The following is a 27,440-nucleotide window of genomic DNA, read 5'->3' on the forward strand; positions in this document are numbered from 1 at the left end:
TGTAAACATATTTGATGAGTCCCATTCCACTGCAATTATTACTATTATTGAAGTTCAAACTGTCCTATCTTTGTTCAGTGGGAGCCTTTTCGAGTTCACTCCTGTGTCCTCTTGATATGATCCCAGCAATTTTAATAGCTTTCTTGCTATCTGGATTGACAAGATGTCCCAGGTTCTTTGTCCATTTCCTGACACTGACCGGGAATCAATGACATCTCCCGGAGCTCTGGTTCCTTTTAGTGGGGAACTGGTATTTTCAAGACCACAATGTGGGTACTAGGGATTCTCCTTGTTACTGGGCCATTGCATGTGTGCACATGTATGTACATACACATTTATGTGTGTGTTTATGCCATGCTGAAGAGAGTCCTGCATATCAAGGACAAAGAGGATGACAGAATTAGAATAGCCCATAATTACTGATTTGATTTATCCCCTGTTGAACATACATCAGCACCGGAATAACAATACTATTGCCACTAATAAGATTCTTGAAAACTCTCTATCTTCATGGCTCCCCGAAGCACCTCCTCATCTTTTCAGAGTTGTACTACAGCCACATTGCTTGAGCATATAGCCATCACATACTATGCTCTCTCTCTTTTAACCCGCATTTTGATTCTATACATTTCTAATTCACATTGGTCTTTAGGTCACTGGCTCTCGAGTCATTTTAATTGCCTAAAGCTCATTCTCTAGTACCTTCCATAAGAAGGGCTCATGGGAACAATATGCCAAGTTCTTACTTGTTGGTAAGTTTGTCTCTGCTTTTATACTTAAAAGATTTGGAAGTAATATCCTCAGCTCGCGTTTTTTTTTTTCCTTGAGAATCCTAAATATAGTACTCTATTTTTTTTTTTTTTGATATAAAGAGTTGCACGTAAAAAGTCTGAGGATCATCTAATTTTTTTCCCTTAGAAGTCTTCCCTTCTGTTTGGATATCTAAAGGATCTTTTTTTTTTTTTTCTTTAAAGTCATTTACTTACTATACTGTAACATTACTATTCTCTTGTATGTGGTGTGCTCTCTCAATATAGAGTTTTAGGTAGTTATTTATTTCACAAAGTTTTTATGGCATTACAGTTTTTAGTATTTTTTTTGTTCTCTTTTTTTAAAAAAGATTTATTTACTTATTTGAGAGGAAGAGAGAGAGAGAGGTTCAGAGGGGCAGTGGAAGAAGGAGAGAGAATCTCAAGCAGACTCCCCACTGAGTGTGGAGCCTGACATGGGGCTTGATCTCATGACCCTGAGATCATGACCTGAGCCGAAATCAAGAGTTGGATGCCTTAGCCTACTAAGCCACCCAGGCACCCCTACTATTTTTTTGTTGTTGTTCCCTTGCTTTATTTTTCTTCTTCGAGACTCCTATTATCCATATTAAATCTTCTTGACCTACTGCCAGTATTTGACACGTTCTCTTAAATCTTTGTTCTTCTTCATTTCTTTTTGAAATTTTAAGTTTTGTATTTTAAGCACATGTTGAAATAGAATCATTCAGTTTTGATCTCCTTTACTGACACCTTCCTGGCATGCTTTCATGGTCTGCAGGGAAACATTCCTGCTCTGTGTTCTTCTGTTCTTTTCATAACTTTATATGGGATTGGATCTTGATAGTTTTCTGACACTTGTGATGCGAAATTAGTTTTCCTGAGCCTTTAGAAGGTGTAGTTCAAGAAAGTTTGGTGGATTGACATAACTCCTTCTTTGGTTGTTTTTGTGAAGCATTCAAAACCATGGCATGCCACTTTCTGAGATGTCCTGAACCTCTCCCCTTTTTCTCCTTTTCTCTTTTTTCATGTCCACTGTCATTGTCTTGCTCAATTTGGACTCCATAGGGAGTCAGAGGGGTCCCCTGAGCTGGAAGGGAGCTTTGGTTGTTTGGTTTCAAAAGTTTATGTGGCCTCGACTGCCCCACCTCCTTCCAGAATCCACCCAGAAACCCTGCACTCAGCTATACTGAACTGGGTAACACCCCACCCCCACCAATTTCAGCTGCTGTGCTCAAACTGGCCTGTAGTGATTCTAGTTCACTCCTGTTAGCTATTCAGATGCATCAGATACCCTGTTGTTCCTTCTCTGCTTCTTCCTCTTGTACAAACACTGATGGAATGCAGGTCTGGTGGCTGTTGGTGGTTTACCTCTACCACCTGCTTATATTTTGGGATCTGTGGGGATACCTTACTACCTCGTTTTGAGGTAAATGCCGATGGGTGCTTGGTTTTGCTACCTAGTTGTTCTGTTTTACGTGAGGATTCAGAGTTTTAAACTATGTTGTGTTGTTGTCTTTCTCCCAGAACCAAGTAGGCATGGCTCTTATTTTAGAGGGGGTAAGGGCAAAGGGAGAGAGAATCTTAAGCAGACTCCACACCCAGGGTAGCAGAGTCTGATGCAGGGCTCGATCCCATGACCCTGAGATCATGACCTGAGCCAAAATCAAGAATTGGATGCTTAACCAAATGAGCCACCTAGGTGTCCCCAGGAATAGCTATTTTTAAAAGAATATTTTTCATCCATTTCCAAAGCTGATTCCTAAATGTGATACATTACTGCCTGCATGGCTATACTGTCCTTGCTACTGAGGTAGATGTTGCCACAACACCTCTGCTCATCCAGGCAGGGCTGCTCTGAGGGAAAGTCTTCTCCAGCTTGATTCCCATTTCTACTCTGTCAGGACTTGCTTTCCTCCAGGACAGCTGTATCCTGCAGCTGTGCAGATGCAGCAGCTATTCAGTGACGCAGAGACCTTGGGGAGCCCGTAATCTTGTGGTTCATCTGCATCTGGCTAACTCGGCAGTGCCTATGTAGTAGCAGCAGTCCAAGCAGAGTTAGGAAAATTTAAAAACTGCCTATCAGCTACTCTTTTATTGCAGTGGATGGGAAATGGCTGGTATACTAGTTAGATTTGGGTCACGGGGCTTAGTGGACAAGGCAGTCCTTCCAGAGGGCTGCCCAGGTTGCTTATTCCACTCTCCGGGCTGGGTGCCTTCACCTTTCTTGCCTAATGGGAGTGAGGACTGCTAGTGCAAATGGCAGTCGTATGTTTCCTATTCTCTCCCTTTCTGAGAGTTTTATTTTCCTTTGCAACCACTGTATATTGGGAGCAGACAGGTAGTCTTTTCGTTTATGGGTCAGTAGACTACAAGAAGTCTCATCTGGACCTGATAAAGATGGCTGCGCAGAACCCAGATAGCAGCGTTTAGCTTCCCCAATATCTACCTGAACTCCTTCCAGTGTGCAGGAGCTGAAACATGGGGAAAAAATCCAAGACTCCCTTGCAATTCGGGTTCAAAATGTGATTTAGGTTCTACTCACCACATGTACTCAGAGGAGGCTTTGGTTTAGAACTGAGTTATATGGAAAGAAGCAAGCTAATGGCTATCAGTTCTGCCGACTGCAGCAACACGTTCTTGGGTTGGTCACAGCAGTGGTGGCTTCCTGATTAGAGTTGAGGGGGCAGCTTCTGCACCCAGCAGCTACTTGTGATAGTTTCCTGAGCAAGGCAAATGCAGAAGCCGCTCTGTGGTTTGCCATATGGTTTTGTGAGTTGTTCCTAAAAGCCTGGTCTAGAGTTTTCTTCTTCTTTAGCCCTCCAGTTGATTCTGAAAGTCACTTAAAATCCTATCATACATCATTTTCTGTTTAATCTATCTAAAATGGGTTATGTTTTCTGCAACTGAGCTCTGACCAACATAGCCTGCCAATGAACAGAACTCATACAGCTCTGGCTCTCTGTTGCTTTATCAAAGGGCAGGCAGCCAGTTTTCCCAGGTGACCCCTGTTCCTAGATGGGCCAAGCGGGACGGGGATACTTCCAGCAGCCGGGCATGAGTATGTCTGAAGGGGCAGTCCAACACAAGCACATTTACGAGTGGCAATGGTGGTACTTTTTACATGTTGGCCATACCCATTGATATCTTTATTTGTCCACGTACAGCAGAGCGACACTGTACATTCTGAGAACTGCAAAACAAAAATGTTGTTTGTGTTTTAAAAGAACTTTTGGGTTTAGAGAAATGAAGCGAGATGACTTTCCAATCTAAAATATGTAAAATGCTTCCAATTTAGCGTTTTATAAACTGTATGGTTTCCCTCTCATGTGTAGGGCACGCGACCTATCTTAGTATAAAAAGAAATGGCAGTTTTTCCTCTCTTTCAGCTATGTTTTATTGCAAACACCAGAGGAGCAGCCAGCGATATTTGGCTCCATTGTTTTGCAGGCTGTGACTTGAACATTTCAGCTGTTGTGTGATGACAGCATGCTCGGCTTTCAGCCACAGGCAACAGGGGCTGGTTACCCTGTATGGCACTGGGGCTGTCCTGCCAACAAACGACAGGTGGCACATCAAACATGTAACAGCTGTTCTCAAAGGGCAAAGAATGTAACTGCACCTCCCAGAGTCAACCTCTCCCTGCCTGATGTAGGCCCAGACTCTCCCTCGGGTAGCTGGTCATCCATCAGACATTACACAGTGACCTCTGGAAGCAATCTGTGCCTTCTGTCCTCAAACTTCCTGGCACAGCAGCGGCAGTGTGCCTGCCACTCCTGAAAACTCACACCAAGGGGTTACAGTAATGGTCATGTGTCTTTTTTCCCTCACAGAGGGGAAAATCCCCAACTTATATTCTTCATGCCCGCTCAGAAATTTCTACCTTTTCGGTTTACAAAATGCTACCACTGACTTTGCCATATCACATCATTATATCCATGGTATCCCGCATTGTTTTTCCAATAAACTTTTTATTTTAGAACCTCTTAGCACTTATAGAATCATCGTGCAGAGTACAGAGAGCTCCCACATAGCTGCACCGAGGTTCCCCTGTTATGAACACCTTCCATTAGTCTGGGACATCTGTTGCAATTAATGAACTGATACGGGCACATTATTATTAGCTAAAGTCCATACGTGTCCATTCAAGAACCATTACATTCACTCATCATGTCATCTTAGGCTCTTCTTGGGGGTGACAGCTGATTTTCTTGGTCTTAGATGACCTTGATAGTTTTGAAGAGCGCTAGCCTGCATCTTTTCAGAGTTCTCCTTTACTTTACTAACAAGGAGAATCACAGAAAATGGTCCTTTGGAAGGAGGTATCAGATGGATCATGAGCCTTCAAATCAAAACCTAACAGACCTGAGTTTTCAGAAAGACTCCCATGGCTTCATTTCTGTCAACATTCATCTGTGATGGAATGTTGGGGCTGCTGCCTGGTGGATATGTGGACAGCCACTGAGGGAACTCCTATGGAGCAGGGGCTCCCTAACCTGGCTGATCATTATATTGAAATGGAGGCTTTTATAAAACACAGTTCCCAGGCCTTAGCCCAGATGTACTGAATTACAATCTCTACCAACAGGGTCTTAAATTCTGCATTTTGTATTCTGTATTTTCTTTAAAAAAATAATAATGCTAATTATGTATTTAATATAGAAAATTATAAAGCATGGCCCATAGTCTGTTAGTATTATTATTATTATAAATAAAAGTATATATGGAAAATTTAAAGAGTAACCAAAAGTCCAAAATGAAAAGTGAATGCTTCCCTATAATCTATTTAATCATTTTCTAGGGACATTTTGGCTGTTCTGTTTTTACTGATGTCCTTTGCTTGCTTTGGGATTTGTGCTCCAACAAGTTCCCAAGATACTGCAGTGTTATCAGAGATTTGGAACCCACCAAATAGAAGAAATTCAATGTCCTTCAGCTGTGGAGGGACAGAATGGCCCTTTCAGGATGACATCCTTTATAAAATCATAAGTCCCTGCTCTTGCCTCCTTCCCCTGAACAAGTCAGCCCAAGAGCCATTAGATGAGGCAGAGGCAAGGAGAGGCAAGCCTGTGACAGCCTGTGGGTATCTGAGCCCAAGTGGAGTTAAGAAGGCATCCACACTGGGAAGGAAGGCTTGAAGTGGGAAATCGGAGGTCAAGCAGGGTATGGAGGGCGTCCCTATAGAGTACAGATTGAAGGGAGTTAAGGTCTGAGTGGGTGAGGCGGGTATCCATGTGTAGGGGCCTGAGGTGGTATGTCAGGGCCTGAGCAGGGAGAGGCAGGTGTGGGTATCAGAGGGAGAGGTGGCCTGGGGTCCAAGGCGATGAGGAGGTCATTCATGAGGGTGGGTGCCTCTGCAATGGAAGTCAGAGCCTGAATGGAGGGTGTCTATATGGGGAAAGCAGTAGATTCAATGGTGATGGCAGACTGATTATATCAGGGGGATTAATCAAATAAATAAGCATAATAAGGGTAACTGGAACCAAGTTTTCAGTTGAAGAAAGAAGTCTCTAATATGGAAAGGGAGAAGGATAGAAACCCTGGATATCCTACAATTAGAGGTATCAGTATGAACTTACAGATTTAAATATATGTATATTTAAATTTACTATACTTATAAATTATATACACTTGTATTATATACTACATAAAGCATATGTAGCATATATTTGTATATACATATATTAGTGCACATTTGTATTTATACATATGTCTATACATGTTTACACAGATACATATGCAAATGTGTTCATGTCTTTCGAGTGCACCTGGGCGCAGCAACACCCCAACAGCAACAGATAAACTTAGTGCCCAGACCTTGGCTTTTATACCATTTTCCACTAAAAAGAACCAGGGATCCTTGGAGAAATGACTGATTTCAGGGCTGGGGCCAGGCAAAGAACATGATGAGCTTAGAACATCGTGTGCCAGAAATCAAGGGAAGTGTTCAGAGAATGATGAGGACATGTCCAAAGAACACAGGAACCAGGTTGAAGGGGCTCAGGTGAAACTTGGGATAATTTGACCATCAAAATAAATAACGGCAGTAACGGATTATATCCCATTGAATAAAATAAGAAGTCAAGACCTCATACTGAGAGAAATAACTGAAAAAGTTGTAAGCTGCATAAAGAACAGGATATTTATGTAGTTTGAAAGTATCTCCCACGAAGTATTCATCGATTAAAAGAAAAAAGAGCAACTTCATAGGGGAAGAGCTCAGAAGGACACCACTTTCAACCAAAAGATGGAAATAAAGATCATTAGTAATGGGACAAATTGAAATTGTGCGCCTTGTGATAGGATGCAATGGAAAGAATACACCATCGCTTCTGTGATATTCCTGCGTGTATTCATTTTGTACCCTAAGCCAACATTTACTACGTCCTAGTTTCCAGGGGTTAGGTGATTGTGGTTGAAGTCAAATCGCCAGGGTGACAGGCAACTCAAGGTTTAACCAGGGCTGGAGAATCCACTTCCAAGTTCACTCAACATTGCTGGCAGGCCTGTTTCTCACTCGCTGTTGGCCAGATGCTTCAGCTGCCATGTAGGCCTATCCACTAGGGCTGCTTGTGACATGGAAGCTTGCTTCCCACAGAGCAAGTGATCCAAAAGATCACTTCATAACTTAATCACTTCTGCTATATGCTCTGGGTCACAAAGACCAGCTCTGGTACCACAAGGGAAGAGACTGCATAAGGGGGGGAGGTAGATAACAGGAGGTGGGGCCAATCTGAAGGTTGGCTACTGTGCTGTGAAGGTCTATAACCTGAAAATAATCACAACAAACCCAAATCCTTGGCCACTGTACAAAATAACTGGCCAGTATCTGTCAAAGTGTCGAGGTCATGAAAATCAAGGAAGAATGAGGAACTCCAGGGTGAGACAGACTGAAGCGACATGACAACTAAATACGATGTGAAATGTGAAATCAGATCCTTTTGTGTTTAAGGACATTATTGGGACAACTGGCAAAAACTGGAATGGGCTCAGGGGATTAGCTGGTAGCAATGTATTGATGTTCATTTCCTGATTTTACTAGATTGTAAATTGTGGTTTTGTTGGAGAGTGTTCTAGTGTATACCCACTCAAATGCTAGAGAGACAGAACATCAGGCCTGAAACTTACTCTCAAATGGTTTGGGGAGGGGAGCATGTTCTTCTGTAATTGCAACTTTTATGTAAGATTGAGACTGTTTCCATATTAGAAATGAATATAGGGACGCCTGAGTGGCTCAGCAGTTGAGCGTCTGCCTTCGGCTCAGGGTGTGATCCCAGAATCTGGCATCGAGTCCCACCTCAGGCTCCTCATAGGGAGCCCGCTTCTCCCCCTGCCTGTGTCTCTGCCTCTCTCTCTGTATCTCTCATGAATAAATAAATAAAATCTTAAAAAAAAAGAGAGAGAAATGTATATAAAGACCTATGACAGAAATTTAAGTGTCTAAGGGAGAAAATCCTAATTCTTCTACAGGTAGAATTTACATGATGGTAATTTTTGTAGGTCAAAAATGTATGAATATTGGTAATTCCAAAGGGCTCATCTTCATACAAGAGCACCCCAATGAACTAATCACTATCGAAGATAATGAAATTATACATTTCAATAAAAATACAAAACAACTTACAGTGCCCTTTCATGGATCTCTCTCCTGCACTTACCCACTCTTTGTCTAGCATCGCTAGCATCTGCCTCCCTGTACACCCCCTTCCATAAGCACACAGAGAAGCTGCTAAGAATAACTCGATCTTAGAAACAATCCCTTGATTTCATAGTCCCCTTCAGATAGGTTCCTATTTCTTTCCACTCCTTCGCGTTTTTTGAAAGAATGGCTTCTATTCCCCATGTCCTCTTACTCGCCCCCTATTTTTTTCCTTAAACTCATTCTAAATGGGTTTGCAAAGCTACCACCCATAAACACTTGCTCATCAAGGCCATCAACTTTCCTGCTGATTTTTCTGTCTTCAACACTGCTGCCCACTCCCTCCTTCTTGAGACATTTTCTTCCCTTGGTTTCTATAAGACCATATTTCTCTTCAGTTTCCTTTTTTTCCTCTTTAGCTTGCATCCTCGCCCCCTACAATTCATCCTCCAGAAAGCATGCACAGTCATCTGTTACCGATGTGAACTGGAGCATGCCAATCTACCCAAAACCCTGCAGTGGCTTCCCACTGGGCAGAGTGCCACTAAGCCTTCATGGGGGTCCTGTGAGATGTGGCCCCTCCCAAGCCCACTCCATCCCATATGCATCCCTCTCGGCCTCTCACTCAGCCTTCTACCTGCTTCTCAGACCCGCCAAGCTTGTCCCTACCCTGCTCTTCCACGTATGCCCTCTCTGTTTCAATCATTCCTCTCCAGTCATCTTGGCATTCCCAGCCTCCTCTGCACTCCAGTCCCAGCACACATGTTAACTCCTCAAAGAGACTTTCCCTCAAAACCTAACCTAAAACAGATTCCCACCCTTACTGCCCCAATCCTTCTCTCCCATCATGTTGGCTTGTGTTCTTCAGAGCACATATCCTAATAGGAAACGTGTTATTTACCTGTTTATTCGTTCAGTGCTCATCTGCTTGTCCTCGATCATAAGTGCCCCGAGCATCTCGTCAGTCTTGTTCTTTACCGTACCTCTAGTGTCTAGAACAGTGCCTAACACATAGTAGGTGCTTAATAAATATTTGATGAGTAAATGAATCACCCGCTGTTTCAAACTGCTAATGATCTCAATACATCAGAGGTCTTATCGCTATGATAATAATGATAGAATCTGAGAGATGACCTTCCTTCCAAGTCACTCTGTCCCCACTTAGATCAAATGAAGCACCTCTTCACAGCATGGCTGGCAGGCCAGGTGGTTATCCAGCCCCTGCCTGAGCACTCTCAGGAAAGGGAGAACTCACGATTTTTCATAATGGAATGTTTACATGTCATTGCTGAGAGCTCTACGTGTTGGAAAGATCTTTCTCTTCAGTGACCCTAGATCTTCCTCCATGTTTCACTCCTATTAGTCCCTAAAGCAGCTTAAAAAAGCTCTGCTTCACCTGATAGTGGCTCATATATTCCTTGAGGGAGTGAGCACATGACTCCTAATTCTCTTCTCCCAGATAAATACTCACAGCTATCTCAACACTTCATGTGACATGAAAAATGAACCAACACCGTGTCCGAGGAAGGCCTGTAAAATTTTAGCAACTTGGTTTAAAGCAGTAAAAGCTTTCTGATGTTTTACCTGAGAAATAAAATGTAAGAGTGCCCTTGAGTATTCAGAGAGCTCAGTCTCATTTCTCATGACCGTCCTTCTGTTCTCTTAACACCTGCTCCTCTGCCTCACAGCCTCCCTGAGACTGAGTGAACCGCAGCCGTCACAGCCGGCCAGGCCCAGGAGCATCTTCTCCGAGACAAAGACCTGTCTTTATCAGCATATCATTATGGCTCTATATTCTCATTTCTGGATAAATTTTACATTTTAATAAGATGACAGAGAACTCTCGTGATGTCACTCTTTGCTAATGAGCTTTGTGGCAAGGGCTCCTTGCCAAGGGCATTAAACAGTTTATTCTGCGAGTGAAAAACCAGTTTGGATCTGACTCCTCTTTGGGCTCTCATTGTGTATGTAGTGCCGGAGGAAGAACAGATGGTTGTGGTTAACAGGCAACCGCCTAGTGCGTATCTGTACCCTGTGACTTCCACAATAGAGTAAGCACTCTATAAATGCTACTGAATGAAGGAGTGAGTGAGTGAAGGAAGGAACCAGTGAAGCAGACGGTCTTGGGACTAGTGCTCTACTTTACCAGGTGAGGCTGTGACAGGGGATTCAGACCTCAAGAGTACCAGATGCAGGACCAGACCCCAGGGCTCCTGTTTCTCAGGCTTAGAACACCTGCCACAGATTCACGCTGCCTCTCTTACTGGGCACCTGTGCAAATGAACTTCCAGTTAACTTATGGGGCACAAGGGGCTTTTTTGTTTTTAATAACTAAGCCATTGTAGATGATTTCCTCATATCTGGCTTCCCCAAACTGATGATTTCAAGCCAATCACAGTCAGCCCACAACCCTTGGCACTGACACATTTCAGGACTGGATGTGACCCAATCCTGGCCATGGAAGCAAGAGGAAAAGTTCTCCTACCAGGTTCTGGTGCTCCCTGCTGCTAAGGAGGAGATACTGGGAAAATGTCCATCTTCTCCTTTTGGCGCTACCATGTCTGATGGGGGCACTTGGATCTGCTGTGGCTGTCTTGATACCGCTAGTCTGAAGATGCGGATACAATGAGGATAGGAGCCAGAAGCTTCCAGGAAGCGATCCCATGAAGCTCCTCAGCCAACCAATTCTGGAGCCACCCTATCTACAATCTTTCAGTGAGGTGAAATTATAAATCATCTTATCCTTTATTTATTTTTAGATTTTATTTATTTATTTATGAGAAACACAAAGAGAGGCAGATACATAGGCAGAGAGCAAAGCAGGCTCCTCACAGGGATCCTGATGTAGGACTCCAACCCAGGACCCCGGGATCACGACCCTAGCCAAAGACAGACACTCAACCACTGAGCCACCCAGGCATCCCATCCCTCGACACTCTTAAAACCATTCCTGAGGACCCTAATACGCTTAAATGTTAACATAATATGTTTTAATGAAAAATAACTATACTTTCCAAAACAAAAGAAAGTTCGTGACAAAGGAAGTAATGTTTGACATGTTCATGATCTCTAATGTCTTAATATAAGACAACTGAATTCTTAAATCTGTGTCTGGCTGAATCTGTCATGATAGGTTGGTTTTGGTTGAAGTATATGAAGAAACTCTGACCTCACAGAGATATGTAGTTAGAAAATGAAGGAGTATTTTATAAATCATTCCAGATAATTGTGACTGTTTTTTTTTGATATTGCACCATAACTTGACACATTTTTTTAAAAAGATTTTATTTATTTGAGGGAGGGAGAGTTTACAAGTGCATAATAGAGGAGAAGAAGGGCAGAGGGAGAGGGAGAGGCAGCCTCCCTGCTGAGCAAGGAACCAGAGGCAGGGCTTGATCCCAGGACTGTGAGATCATGACCTGGGCCCAAGAAAGATGGTTAACTGACTGAGCCAGCCAGGTGCCCCTTGACAAGTTTCTTAAAGGCTAAGTTGCAATAGAGATGTGACAACACAATACTGACATTAACAAAAGTTTGCAAGAAGCTGATTCCAAACCTCAAGGATTAGTGGAGGGAGTAACTGCAGATGTGGTACAATTAGCAAGAGAAGTAGAATTAGAGGCGACGTCTGAAGATGGGACTGAATTACTGCAATCTTGTGAGAAGATGTTAGTCCATGAGGAGTTGCTTCTTATGGATGAGCAAAGAAGTGGTTTCCTGAGATGGAAACAATCTACTCTTGATGAAGATGCCACGAAGACTGTTGAAATGCCAACAAAGGATTCAGAATATGATATGAACTTAGTTGATAAAGCAGCAACAGGATTAGAGGGGACTGTCTCAAATTTAGAAAGAAGTTCTATTGTGGATAAAATGCTATCAAACAGCATCTCATGCTACCAAGAAATTGTTCATGAGAGGAAGAGTCCATCGATGCAGCAAGACTTCATTGTTGTCTTATTTTAAGCAAATGGCCAGAGCCACCCTAGCCTTCAGCAACCATAACCTGATAAGTCAGCAGCCACCAAAATCAAGACAAAACCCTACACCAGCAAAAAGATTATAACTTGCTAAAAGGTGAGCATTTTTTAACAATAAAGTATTTTTAAGTTAAGGTCTGCACATTGTTTTTTTACACATGATGCTATTTTACACTTAATAGACTACACTGTAGTTTAAACATAATTTTTATATGCACTGGGAAACAAAAAATTCATTTGAATTGCTTCATTGCAGTATTGCTTTATTGAAGTGGTCTGGAACCAAACGTATAATATATCTGAGGTATGCTAGCAATTTCATTTAGAGTTCCCAAAAAGATACCCTAAATTAAATTTTGCTTTTTCTGTTAAACATTTACTGATTCTTCTGAGATTATCAGAATGTTTTTCCTAGCTCTATTCTATTATTAAAAAGAAATGTATCTAACATAGTAACTGCAGTCCATGTACTTTCCTGTTTTCTAACCAAATCATAAAGGAACTACCAATTTAGCTATTCATCTTTTGAAATCACCTAAAAGAGTTTTATTTTCAAAGAAATATTACTTTGATGTACAGTGGTGGTTGACTTTATTTTAACATTAAGTAACAAATTTCTAACACAAGTATACAGAGTAAGACAAAATGGTTAAGAAAGTCTAGATAGTCCCAATCCCTTTTTACTTCTGGAGAAGGATAGGATACATTCTATCCAGATATTCTGGGGCTTAATTAGTGTTTTGGTGATATCACACATACAGTAGAAAGAAACCATGACCCTTTACTAATGGATGTAAACCACCTTAGAGAGTTTTTCAAAAGCTAATGGAAAATGGGTTTGGGAGGAAATATTTTTAAAAATGGAAAAATTTTCATTCTTTTCAACTGAGATCAAACTGCCATGATTTTTTTAATCATAAGATTATAAGAGCAAGTTAAATATAAAAACAAAGCAAAACTTTTAGAGCTTCATGTATTTGAAAACAGGCAAATGGAAATCAGAAGTCATGGTTCTATTCTAGGCATGCTGATCATGGGACTCTAAGAGCTAGTTACATATGGGGAAGGAATTCTTTTGAAGAGCTTCTGCAATTTGGTAGCAGCAGGGAACTGAAAATCAGAAAAGTATGGATCAAGGTGGTGACATAGGTCATTCCTGACCTCAGTCCCCTTTGTAAGACCAACTGGCAAATATCCATAGACAAGACAGCAATGTGAAATCTCAGAACCCATGGATGATGCTGAAGCACCCACTTGGAAAACAAAGACTGAGAAGGATGACCTTAGAAAGGCTAAGAGGAGTGGCTACACTCTGATCACATTGCCCCTTCCCAGGGGCACAGCACCGTACCAAGAGGGGCCCCCTGGGCCTATGGTTTCTACAGTGGGAGGAAGAAAGATCCCGAAATGGACATCCAGCTCCCCCAGCATTGCAGGGTCCTTCCCAGGAGGCCCATTTGGATCTTGCCTCACAGGGGTCACAGGAAATCTGTAGGACTTGACCACTGAGAATCAGAAGCAGAGAAGGTAGGCAGGGTTTACAGTAACCAGTACTCAATTTTGGCAGACCACATTTCTCTTTGCAGCTGTGCCCCAGCAGAGATCCTAGGCAGTGCCTGTGCTTATATGCATAGCCAAGCTGGTGGCCCTGTCTGGCAAGGGGGACTCGGTGGGCAGTGGAAATAAAACAATGCTAATTAATATCACAAAAACATATGAATGTGTAATACTGGTAATAGTAAATATATAATCAAAGTCAGATTCTCTAATATTGTAATGGTAGTGTGTAATTCATTTTCAACTCTAGTTTAAAGGTGAAAAAAATAAATGCCTAAAAAAATAACTACAGTAATTTGTTATTGGATATATAATATAAAAGATGTAAACTGTAACATCGGGAACCTAAAATGTAAAGGGAAAGAGATGTTAAAGTATACAGTTTCTGTATGCTATTGAAGTTGTCATTACCAGTTTAAAATAGGTAACAAAAAGAGCTACAGCATACTACTACAAAAAGTCATCATATCACAAAGGGAAGACAATTTAGAAGCAAGGAACAAAGAAGCTACAAAACAGAAAGCAATGAACAAAATGGCAAGAGTAAGTCTTTACCTATCATCAATTACTTTAGACATAATTGGATTAAATTCTCCCATCAGAAGATACAGAGTGGCTGGCTACATGGATAAAATGCAAGATCCAACAACATGCTGCCTACAAGAGACTCATGTTAGTCTTAAGGACACATACAAACTGAGAGCAAAGGGATGGAAAAAAGATACATCAATTGCTTTTTTGTAGCCAAAAAAAGCAGCGGTAGCTATACTTTTATTAGACAAAATAGACTTTAAGTTAAAAATGGTCAAAAGAGACAAAGAAAAGTAATTATATAATGGTAAACAGGGTCATTTTACCACAAAGATATAAGAATTGTAAATACTTATGCACTTAACTATATAAAGCTCACAGAACTAGAAGAAGAAATAAACAGCAACACAGTAATAGCTGAGAACTTTAATATCCCAGTGTCAACAACAGGTAGATTATCCAGACACAGAGTCAATAAGGAAATAGCAGATTTGGAAAACACTATAGACCAAATGAACATATAGACACACATAGAATATTCCATCCAGTAGCAACAGAATAAACATTCTTCTCAAGCATACAACAAAACATCTTTAGGATAGATCATGAGTTAAGCTATAAAATAAGTCTCAACAAAGTCAAGAAGACAGAAGTTATTATCAAGTATCTTTGACTACAATATAATGAAACTAGATATATCAATAACAGGAGGAAAATTGGAAAATTCACAAATACATGTAAATTAAACAACACACTGATGAACAACCAATGTATCAAAGAAGAGATCAAAAGAGAAATAAAAAATAATAGCATGAGACAAATGAGAATGAAAACACAATATACCAAAACTTATGGGATGCAGCAAAAGCAGTTCTGAGAGGAAAGTTCATAGAGATAAACATATTCATGAAGAAAAAAAGAAAGATCTCAACTAAACTTAATTAACTTAACACCTTAAGGAGTTCTTAAAAGAAAAACAGATTGGGACGCCTGGGTAGCTCAGTGGTTGAGCGTCTGCCTTTGGCTCAGGGCGTGATCCTGGAGTCCTGGGATAGAGCCTGCCTCTCCCTCTGCCTATGTCTCTGCCTCTCTCTCTGTGCCTCTCATGAATAGATAAAAATCTTAAAAAAAAAAAAAAAAAGAACAAATTAAGCCCAAAGTTAGCAGAAGAAAGGAAATAATAAAGATTTAAGCAGGGCAGCCCCGGTGGCCCAGCGGTTTAGCGCCGCCTTTGGCCTGGGGTATGGTCCTAGAAACTCAGGATCCCGTGTCGGGCTCCCTGCATGGAGCCTGCTTCTCCCTCTACCTGTGTCACTGCCTCTCTCTCTCTCTCTCTCTCTCTCTCTCTGTCATGAATAAATAAATAAAAATCTAAAAAAAAAAAAAAAGATTTAAGCAGAAATAATGAGAGAGACTATATGAAAAATTTTAAAAAGACTCACAAAATCAAGTACTGATTCTTTGAAAAGATTAACAAAATAGACAAACCATTAGCTAGACTCCCCAAGAACTATCTTGAAGAGTTATCTGCACCCCTATCAATGTTCATCACAGCATTATTCACAAGAGCTAAGACATGGCTATCAATGGAGGAATAAAGAAAAATGTGAGATGTATATATTTATGAAATATGTGTGTAATGGAATATTATTGAACCATTAAAAGATGAAATTCTGTCATTTGTGACAACATGGATGAACTCTGAGGGCATTATGCTAAGGGAAATAAGTCAGACAGAGAAAGACAAATACTGTATGATCTCACTATGAGGGGTGATGGATGTGACAACTAACCTTATTGTGGTAATTATTTTATGATATATATCTATATATGAAATCAATACATTGTACACCTTAGACTTATTCAATGTTATATGTCAATTATACCTCAATACAGCTAAACCCAAATAAAATAAAAAAAGAAAATCATGGCCCTATTTTAGTCTATTTACTAATATAATGTATAAGTTAACTAATCAAGACAGCAATATTTGTCAGCTGAAAAACTCATGAGATACCTGATAAGATTGAGGTGCTACCTCTAAAACTGAAAATAAGCTACAGGTGATCCTTGAACATCATGGGTTTGAATTGTGCAGGTCCACTTACAGGAGACTTTTAAAAAATAAATACAGTATAGTACTGTAAATATATTTTCTTTTTCTTCTGATTTTCTTAACAATTTCTTTTCTCCAGCTTACTTTATTGTAAGAATATAATATGTAATATATAAAACATACCAAATATGTGTCACTTGACTTTTTGTTATCAGTAAGGCTTCCAGTCAACAGTAGACTATTAATAGTTAAGCTTTGGGAGAGTCCACAGTTAAATACAGATTTCTGACTGCTCAGTGCAGGAAGCGTTGGTACCCCTAAACCCCATGTTGTTCAAGGGTCAAGTGTACAGTCAAATAGAAACTTACAAAAAGCTATCATTTGTCTTGCCATTTGCTTCAATTGGTTAACCCTGGTATTTCTCCCTCACACTTAATTATTGCATGATATTCCTAAAAGAGGTTAAAAAAAAAAAAACTATCAAATATTGACTAGTCCTCATTTATAATTTATTTAATGCTTGCTGTGTACCAGGTATCCTCCTAGGGCCTGGGGATATAAAAATAGATCCACCGTGCCCTCAAGTAACTCACAGTGTTTTTATTTATTTATTTATTTACTTAAAAAAATTTTTTTTAAGATTTTATTTTTAAGCACTCTCTACACCCAACACGGGCCTTGAACTCACAACCCCAACACCAAGAGTCGAATGCTCCACCAACCGAGCCAGCCATCCATCCCTAGATTGATTTTAGATTAAAAATACCACATATTAGGAGTACCTGGGTGGTGCATTCAACTCTTGGTTTTGGCTCAGGTCATGATCTCAAGGTCGTGAGATTTAGCCCTGCGTCAGGCTCAGTGATCAGCACAGTCTGCTTAGGGACCCCTGCTCCCTCTCCCTCTGCCTCTGCCACCCCCGTTTTCTCTCTCTCTCTCCCCCTCAAATAAATAAATATTTAAAAAAAATACCACATATTGAGTTCTAGTTACCAAAGACTTTCTGTTCCCATAAAATGGGGAGGGAATGGCAGAAGTATGTTTATAAAACATGAGCAGACTTCTAATTATGAAAACATAGTGTAACTGATTTCCATGGTAGTATTCCTCAAATTTCTTCATAGGACCATAAGGATAATGAGTAATAATATAAAATGATAAATAAGAAAAATTATTTATATAATATTAAAAGACTATTGATGCCTGTTGGTGAATATTAAACATGATCAGGACTTAACATCCTGGATAGTACAGCTATGTTTAAATATGAAATCCAAAGTGTTTTTGCCTTTCAACCAAAAACTTAACTGCAAAGACTTCTCATATATAATAATCAAAGAAGGCAGGGGCCACGAATACATCATACCTGGGCACACATTCTCACTGTGCAAAAGGAAGCCACGGTGACATAGTACGAGACTCAATCATCATCCCATCTGCTCAAAACCATCCCACTCACCTTCCTTACACAAAATTGATGGTAATTTGGTAAACTAACAAAATAGCAAAAGGTTAAACAGTTACAAAATGTGATTCCTGTATACAGAGCAAAGAAAACCAATGAGTAATACCCCTTTACATATCAGATATCTAAATCTGTTCCCCCAGGACTGACCTGCTTGCTCATATACAAAGTAAGACAGTGTTTTATGGGCTAAAAATACATTTAGAGCCATAATAAATTCTTCATCTCTATCAGCAATTGAAGAATTTTCCCCCCTCTAATCTGAACATGGGTCTCCAGAAAATTTTAAGTATGTATAATATTATCTATTTAACTTGGACTCGTTTATAGAAAGAAATTTTACTTGCTTGTTTTTTTAAATCAAGAGTAATAAAATTCGTGACACCTGGGTGGCTCAGCGGTTGAGCGTCTAGATGCCTTTGGCCTTGGGTGTGATCCTAGAGTCCCGGGATCGAGTCCCACATGGGGCTCCCTGCATGGAGCCTGCTTCTCCCTCTGCCTATGTCTCTGCTTCTCTCTGTGTCTCTCATGAATAAATAAATAAAATCTTAAAAAAAAAAAAACAGTAATAAAATCCCCCAAACTTAAACTTATCTACTCTCTGTAATCTAGAACTTCTTGAGCACCAAATCATCTTGTATGTGCTATTACTGTCATATATGAAACACTTTAGCCTCCAAACTTAAATCTGTCATCTATCCCCAATCCCAGTGACCTAGATTTAGTCAACAAAATTAGAAAACAGCCTCTCACATGTTCCTCACACCCAATCCACTGCACCGAGTTTTACCAAGCTGTATAGATTCCACCTTTGCAAAATAATCCTTTCTTTATTTTAACTGCCAATAGCAGACTGCATCCAATTCTTGTCCTGATGTTTCTGACTGATATGTCATTTATCTCCCGGCCTCCAATCCATTCTCCACGCTATTTCCAGAGCGACCTTTCTAAAATGCAAATATAAGCCTGTCACTCCCCTGATTAAAATAGGCCTATAGGGTAAGGGCCACACTCTCTCACACCATCTCTGCTTGATCTTGTTCCTACCTGCCTGTGTCTCTCATTGACAATCCCCTTGCATTAGACATAGAATTAATTAATTACGTATGGATCTCCAAAAGTGGTGCATGGTCTTGAACCTCTGCCCAGAGCCCTCTTAGTCTTCTTTAACCAAATAACTCCCATCTTTCTCTTAAAATTTAGCCTGAGAATAAAGCCTGCCTGGGAATCTCTGAAGGATTTAGGTTCTTCTCTACACCCCCAAAGCCTCCTCTGCTAACATCTTCATAGCACCTCCCTACCACCTAGAAACACTGACCCTACATAGGTCAATGCAAACCCTTAGAGGCAGGGACTATATCCCATTCAACTATGCACTTGGAACACCTAACCTGGCACATAATGAGCATACATTGAATATCTGCCATTTAATGCCTTTAATGTCTTATGTGTACGATAAGTATACCTTACCTTACAGAAGAGCTATGTTTCTGAAAACAACAACAACAACAAAATCCATATTAAGGGGGTATTTAGGACCGCATGTGAACCCGAGAAAGCACCCGTAAATGGGAGTTACCAAAATAAAACTGGCAATACATATAATTTAAAAATATACAATAAAGACAGTTTGATACCTTAAATTAACAACAAAAGTATCTACAATTAAATTTACATTTATTATTCCTTATATGCTAGAAATCTTTCAGGATACCCTCCCTAAGAGTTTCACCAAACTCACCTTGTTCTATTAAATTTATCTTAACATAGTATGCAGATGCTATTGTAGATAATATTCAATTCAAGAGACATTCACTTTATGTATCTAATGGCACTTTCATTCTGACTTTCAGCTCCCGCTTCCTGCTACCTCCTCCCCTAATGGGCCCCTCCTACTTTTCGATTTATTTTACATAACAAGTGTATATTTTTCAAGGCCTACATTTATTTTACCCACTATGGACAGACCACAGAATACTCTCTTCCCTTACTGATTCCTTTTCTTCCTGACTTCTCTGTTTCTAATTATTCCCGAGAGAAATCACTCACTCACACACACACACACACACACACACACACACACACACACATTGATTCAATCAACATTTATTAAATGCCTACATGCTGGGAACTGAACTAAGTTTTTTAATTCATGTGGTTCCAGAAAAGGTGCATTCATATAAATCCAATCTGTGACTATTATTGAAAATAAGAAATGCACTTTGCACAGCAAACCAATATATAGCTGTATTTATGCAGAGAAATAAAATTCCACTTAACAAGACAACTATACTTTGCACCATGCACTAGAATTCTCTCTTGGATTCAGTTCAGTTTCATTTTATTTCATTGTGTGGAGGCCCACTCGATCAGTTTCATGGCCCACGAATGAGTCAAGAATTACAGTTTAAAAAGCACTATTCTAAAATACACGAAAGAGGGGTGCCTGGATGGCTCAGTCAGTTAAGCATCTGCCTTCAGCTGAGGTCATGATCTTGAGGTCCCAGGTCTGAGCCCACGTGGGGCTCCCTGCTCAGCAGGGAATCTGTTTCTCCCTTCCCCTCTTTCCCTTCTCCACCCCCTGCTTGTGCTCTTTCTCTCTCAAATAAATAAATAAAATCTAAAAAAAACAAAAACAAAAACAAAAAAACAAAAACCTGAAGGAAACTTGTGTTTTGGAGAGATTACTGTATCTGAACAAAACAGCTAAAACTATCCTGGAAGGACAGAGAGAGGATGGTGAGGGAGAGGAGATGGACAGAGAGAGAGGAAGGTAAAAGTAAAAGAAGGGCAGAAAGTAGACAGACAGGGATCATGTAAGAATAGAAAAGATAAAAAGGAAAAGCCAAAGAGAGTAAAGAAGAAGACAGAAAAGTAAAGACAGGAACGAAAGGGGAAAAGAGACAGTCATGGCCACTTCTGGAGTGAGCAAGAGGTCACAGACTAGTTTCCTTGTCAACTGTCATCTCCTGCCTGTGGAGGGAATTAGCTGCTTCATCACTGATCACTGCCTCCCAAATGCTCTAAATCCTTAAACCTTTAAAGACTGTACTCAGGGTGTTTAGGAAAGATAACAAGTGTTATCCACGAAAGTGGAAATATTGCACCCGCTGCAGAGACCAGAGAGCATTGTCTATAGAGGGCCAGATGAAATCAGTGCGGGGGACCCCAGAAAGTGACTCCTCGTAAGTAGGGAATACATCACTGAAAATGATTCATGAAAAGAAAACAAAGTGGAGTGAATCATGGCCACTGTGCTGTGCTCATCTCATCAGTGTGAAAAGGTGCGCTAACTCTGTGTAAAAGCACCCTGTGATTTGTGAAGCGCGTCCCCTAACAGAAACCCTTACCGAGGGGCATTCACCGTAAAGTCAGTAAATGCTTCTTACTATGAGATGGACTTGGGGAATAAATTCAACCTGATGGTCCTAAAAGAGTAAACATACAAATTTACCTTATTTTGGTTCATCCTGTGTTGGAAGAACCCTAAGTTAGTATTAACATCCAAACTCTACGTATTATATTTTGAACTATTTCTTAGAGGTAGTTTTTACACAGTGAGACATATTCCTGGAATAGGTGAGCCACAGAATAGAAGGTACTAATAATATGTGTGTTCATGCTCTTTTTAACCTACACTGATTGGCATTTGTTGCTTAAAAACTCCCAGAGAACTGGTAGGAGTGTAAAATGGAAACAGGTCGGTCTTGCATGAATACAGTGAATCACTGGTGAGCCACGCAACAACCCACTTGCCCTGGCACAACCAGTCCTTCCACTCGGGTCCTCTTCACTCTGCATTTGGTCACAGGTGCAAGTGTAAATACAACAGAGGAGAAGAAGAAGAAGAAAAAAAGCTAAAAATTTGGTGTGCTTAGTTTTTTCTTCTGCCAGAAGGGAACAAAGTAGGGGAGGGCAGAGGATTTATAAGCAGGAAACAGAATAGGGGGAAAAACTAAAAAATGTTCAAGGATAGGGAGAGAAAGGAGACATTGGGAGGGTGGCTGAAAACTAGGGAGATGCTGGTGAGGTGGGCTTCTACACAGGGATGCTCAGGGGGCCTCATACAGACTCTGAGAGTAATGGGAGGGATGGGGTAGGGACAAGATTCAGAACATTTTAGCAAATATTTCCTGAGAACGCAATTTAACATACTATTCTTTGTATGGGCTGCCCTCTAGGAACTTATCCTTAGTAGGATAATAATTGTAAAGAGCAGCAATGCTGTTCTGACAATGGGTAAATGGCCTCTATACCATCCTATGAGTCAAGCAAAGTATCCTTGCCTACAAGGTATGTCTACATTGGGGACAATATGCTGGGTATTGGAAAAAGAATAATTTTAAATATTATATTTAAATATGAAAACAAATTCAATATTAGCAAAGCAGAAACATTATGCCTGCATGCAGAGATGTCTACAAACCCAGATGAGGTCAGAGGATCAAAGGAAAGTGAGGGCTGTTCACACTAATTACTCAGTATTTCTACCACTGTTGTTATAAAAGCAGCTGGTAACTCTGGGCATTTATAGCTCAGTGATGGGGAGCTAGCCTATCTGAGTTTGAATCCTGGTTCTTCCACTTGCTAGCTGTTTGACCTTGAGCAAGTTTCACAACTTCTCTGTTTCAGTTTCCCCATCTATACAATGAAGATCATAGAAAGATCATAGGGTTATTATGAGAATTGAGTTAATTCAGGTAAAGTATTAAGTGAGTGTCAGTAAATGTTGGCTGATGTCATCTCTCTCTAGTCACCATCCATACACTCAAGGAGTGGTATGAGTCAAAGGGCAGGGTCACATTCAAACAAAATACAGCTACAAATACAGAGTATTTGGGCTAACAGTGTAGACACTGACCAGTTTGGATTTAACATCCACTTCTAAGAAATGTCCCCAGAACCTTGGGTGAAAAGTGTCCAGCTACCCCACCCAGGTTTCAGTACCTCCCTTTCAGGGGCCCCAGCTACACTGGGTCCTTGTCAGTTGTTTATGGTCAATACTTTTTATATTTGGTGTTGTATTTACCTCACATTTAGAAAAGGAATATTGGTTTGCCTCAGGATTTCAAGAAAAAATGGTAAGACTGCAAATTATCTGACAATGAGTGGACATGTATGTATATAAACTTAAACTTATTACTGTTTTTAAAATATATTAGAACCTAAAACATAACAAGATAAGAATTTCAATAATTTCATACAAATCTAATTGCTCTTGATCTTGGCATAGCTTTCAAAATCTAAAAATGAATAGTTGACATTTTAAGAAACTAGTTAGAGAATTTCAAGTTAAGTCAGGCTCCCATGAATACACACAAAGACACAAACACCCAAAACAACTACAACAACACTCTTGGACAGTTGCCATGATGACACAATGCTGAACCTATCAGGCTTTCTGATATCCTGTTTAAGATGCTGTGCAAAAAGACACTCATGTTAGATTCTTTACTAATTAAGTGCAAAGATTAAAAAAATTTTAGACCCATAAGGTTTCCATATGGGTTAGGACCCAGAAAAGCAAATATTAAATATTTTAAGAAAAGAATTTAAAGGTAATTACTGCAAGGCCAATTGTGGATCAAAGTGGTGTAATATTGAGGAAAATACAAAATACTTTTATTTTGTATGCTATATTCACTTTTTTTCCCAAATTGTGCCATACTATTTTAATGGAATAATCAATGTGTATAATGCAATTTAGTTAATTAAGAGAGGTTTTTTCTTTTTTTTTCTTTTTCTTTTTTTTTAAACTAACACATTTAAATACTTTCCTTTCCTTTTCTGGTCACATTTATTTTAATTCATTTGGGAGCCCAAACTTCCATTTGCTAATGAGACTTAAGAAAGGAAAAATGGTCTCTAAATTAATAGGAGTTTATATATTTTTTAAAAAGAGGAGAAAAAGAAAAAAATAATGACAGGGAGAGAAGGGAGGAATAAGTACCCTTCTGGAGGCTGTGATAAACCTCTATCCCATTCCTTCCCCCTCTCTGATTAGCTATCTCTGCCTCCCTGGGAGGTTTCTCTCTGTCTCAGCTGCTAGATTCAGATCCCCTGAAGACTCAGTTGAAGAGCTTTCTCACTCTATTCTCTTTTCCTAGATGGTCTCATCCTAGCCAGTGGCTTTAATTATCATCTATAGACATGTACATCCCCAGAAGGAAATGACCATCCCTAGCATAATCCTAGAAGTTCCAGAACACCTGACCCAGTTGCCTCTACACATGGCTACCTGGATGCTACTGTAAATCCAAACTAGATCGTCCTTTGGCATGCCTTACCTCAGTAAATGAAAGCTTTGAATTGTCCTAACACAGGTGTCCTCAATACCTATCTGCTACATGAATAAATGCATCAATCAAACAATCAAACCTGATACACAAACCAAAAAATTTAAGGGTTATTCTTGATAAGGCCTTCTTTCTCTCCCTCCATGATGAGTCAGTATCCATCTCACCTCCTAAACATTCCCCAAATCTATTCCATTTCCTAATTCCTCCCAGCCACTACTCTCTAAGACTCCAGTCTTTGCCTGCATTAATACAACAGCATCTTAACTACCAATCAGGAGCATGCGGATATAGTACACAGAGAAGTCAGGCAATCAGTATTCATCAAAAAGTTATTAAATGAACTGATAAAGTTGCTCTAAGGGAAGAGAACATTTTAAATGTCAACTATATGCCAGATGCTGATCTAGACACCTCACATATATACCACCTCATTTAATAACCACAGGGATCCATTTTCTAGGAGAAACTCAACTGAGTATACGGCATCAGGAGCCGCTTCTGGTCACAACCTTTACTTTGTTTGGTCCCAACAAGCAGAGAATAATGATGAAAATGAATATGAAGATGATGATGATGATGATGGTGGTGGTGGTACTGATCACAACTTACTGAGAACTTTTTCCAAATACTGTTCTCAGTACTTTGAATGCATTACTGCATTTAAGCCTACTACCTTCCTACAAAGTAGGTGTTACTACCATCCCATTTTGCAGATGAGGAAACTGAGCCATAAACACTTAAGTTACTTAATCAAGGTTAAAAAAAAAAGAAATACTAGGCTATGATCTAGGATATGAACCTGATTCTGTTTAAAAATTAACTAAAACACCTGTTTAACTTACAGCACACCATTAGAACCAGTGGGGATATACAGCTGGAAGAGATAAACTCATCACTGCCCTCAAGGGTCTTGTATTGAACTGGAGGAGCCTATCTCCAGGGTCAGAACTATTTTGTCACTCCCACTTCTACCCACGGGAGAGCCGAGTTTATGGAGAGAGTCCGCCACCAACTCCAATCCCACCACAGGGTACACTTCAAGTCAAAGCTGCTGGTCTCTTCCCCATCCCCACAGCTACCCAGCTTTTTTTGGAGATTCTTTAGGGCTTATACTAATATGGTGACAAACTGAATCATTTTCTTAAAGAGTTTGAAAAAAAAAAGTACGACAAATGACATGAATACAAAGATCTTTTAAAGGTCTAATCTAATACTTACAGTTTTATAACACCATCTGGGCACCTGGAACAGAGCTGCTGGCTGCTCCTGTCTTGTTTATGTTGACTTTGACCCAGCTGAACAAATCTACAAGTTACAATGGATAACAAGTGAACTAAAGAAGGGGCTACTTGCAATAAATTCAGTAGATTACACAGAGATGGTATGAGCTTCCACAGGACAACAGTCTGCTTATTTCAGAAAAGCACACGAGAGTGCCGTATGCAACACAAAAGGGGGCCTGATTTTACAGTGGGTTTGTTACAAAGGAAGGAGGGGGAATCCTGTGTCTCTGTTTACTTAAACACGATGGAGAACTTGAACCACAGTGTTCCTGAAGCCAAGGAGATGAACTTTCATAGCCTCAGTTATCTAAGCCTTACCTGCAGCAGGAAGTGGTGAACATGAGGGGAGGCTTTTGCAGTGAGACAAATGACAAAGAAAGAACAGGATCAGGCCAGGGATCCATCTCCCAAAGCAGGGACACTGCTGAAAACCCAGCACATGGACTCTGTTTCCTTAGGACCACGAGAATCCCCAAGTGTACTCTAGCCACTCCAGTACTTTCAACTGTGAAGGATGGGGAAGGAGGGTGCCTGTGGAGCCCCACTGCCACACCACCCCTCCCTAGAGAAGCCTGGAACAACACTAATTCATGCTTGAAGCTGAGAGTCACAGGGAATCAGGGAATTGCCCCAGCCAGCTCCACAGGACAGGAGGATACTTAGCAATGGGCCAATGGGCCAAGGACCACCAGCTATTTATTCCTCAAGTGCATACTTGTCCTAGTGTGGTCTGTGCTACAGGCATCCGTAGTCCCCTCAGGGACAGGGCTTGTAATTGTGTTCTAATGTGCCCCTGGGAGGTTATGGGGCATGTTTAAAGGGCTGATCCCTTTCCTACTTTTCTACAAATTCGAATATTTTCTTTTGATGATTATAGATACTTGTATCATTATTTTTTTATTAGCTTTTTTTTTAAAGATCAAAAAAATTGCCGTAGAAACTACCAATTACTAAGTAGTTAGGGCGCTATTGGGAAACTTCCAAATAACTTATATTTTTTCAATTTTGATCTTCAGCAAATAAACATTTTTGATCCATTTTGGGGAAAGAGTGTCACATGACACCTGTTACTAGTACAGAACTTTCAACTTCCTAAATCATGTACATAATCACTGTCAGAATTTTTTATTTTTAAAGGAAGATTTGCCGTAGGTCTGAGGCTCTGAGTTGGTAAGCAGAACATCTCCGGGTCTGGCTGAGACCGCAAACCAAAGATATCAGAAATGCTAAAGGCAGAGGAAGGTATAGAGCCTAGGGCTATGCAATTAGAACAAAACTACAAAACTGAGAGATCTTCAGCAGTTTGAAGGTGGTTGAGGTCAAATGTAGGAAAAACAGGCAAGAGAACAGGAAGTTAGAAGACAAGTTACAGTTGCCAGTTCTAGAGCATCTCTCCTCCTGTCATCATTCTGTGGTTGCCCACGTGGGAGCTGCTACAGGCCTGCCAGGCCAGGGCACTGTCTTTACACCCACAATCTTTGCTGGATACTAGCCAACTGGGTGTAGGACTGCAGTGGGAGGAGGCCAGAATGACATAGGCTCTCTGCCCTTGAAGCTCTGCTCTCTGGATCAGAGGAGGCACCAGGAGAGCCCCAGGGCCCAGCTAGGGCCAGAAGGGGTACCAGTCGGTTCCTAAGCATCCATAGCCATCCCCTGGCACAGCTACACCCCCCATACTGATGGAGAGTGGCTGCCCCTGCCATAGCAATGCCCATGACAGATGGAGAGGGGAGGCGCTTCTGTTGCCAGAGGGGGCAGTCTGCCCACAGAAAAGAACTACTCACAGAGAGGGGAAGAGATGACTAGACCTCTGTTTCTTCCCTTCCTCCCAGGCCTGCCTCACAAGCAGGGGCAGCTGATATT

The 27,440-nt window shown here is 40.6% G+C and overlaps 1 protein-coding gene across 4 annotated transcripts in view; it reads right to left on the reverse strand.

Moving 5' to 3' along the window:
• Positions 1-27,440, reverse strand: part of FIG4 (FIG4 phosphoinositide 5-phosphatase) — a 123,918-nt gene that overhangs the window by 11,296 nt on the left and 85,182 nt on the right. For all 4 annotated transcript variants that reach the window (XM_077902802.1, XM_077902801.1, XM_077902803.1 and 1 more), the window contains one exon: positions 25,513-25,599. In XM_077902802.1, the coding sequence (XP_077758928.1) occupies positions 25,513-25,599 (87 nt within the window). The remainder of the gene's footprint in view (positions 1-25,512; positions 25,600-27,440) is intronic.

This window comes from Canis aureus, chromosome 7 (genome assembly GCF_053574225.1).
Source record: "Canis aureus isolate CA01 chromosome 7, VMU_Caureus_v.1.0, whole genome shotgun sequence".
NCBI classification, from domain to species: Eukaryota; Metazoa; Chordata; class Mammalia; order Carnivora; family Canidae; genus Canis; species Canis aureus.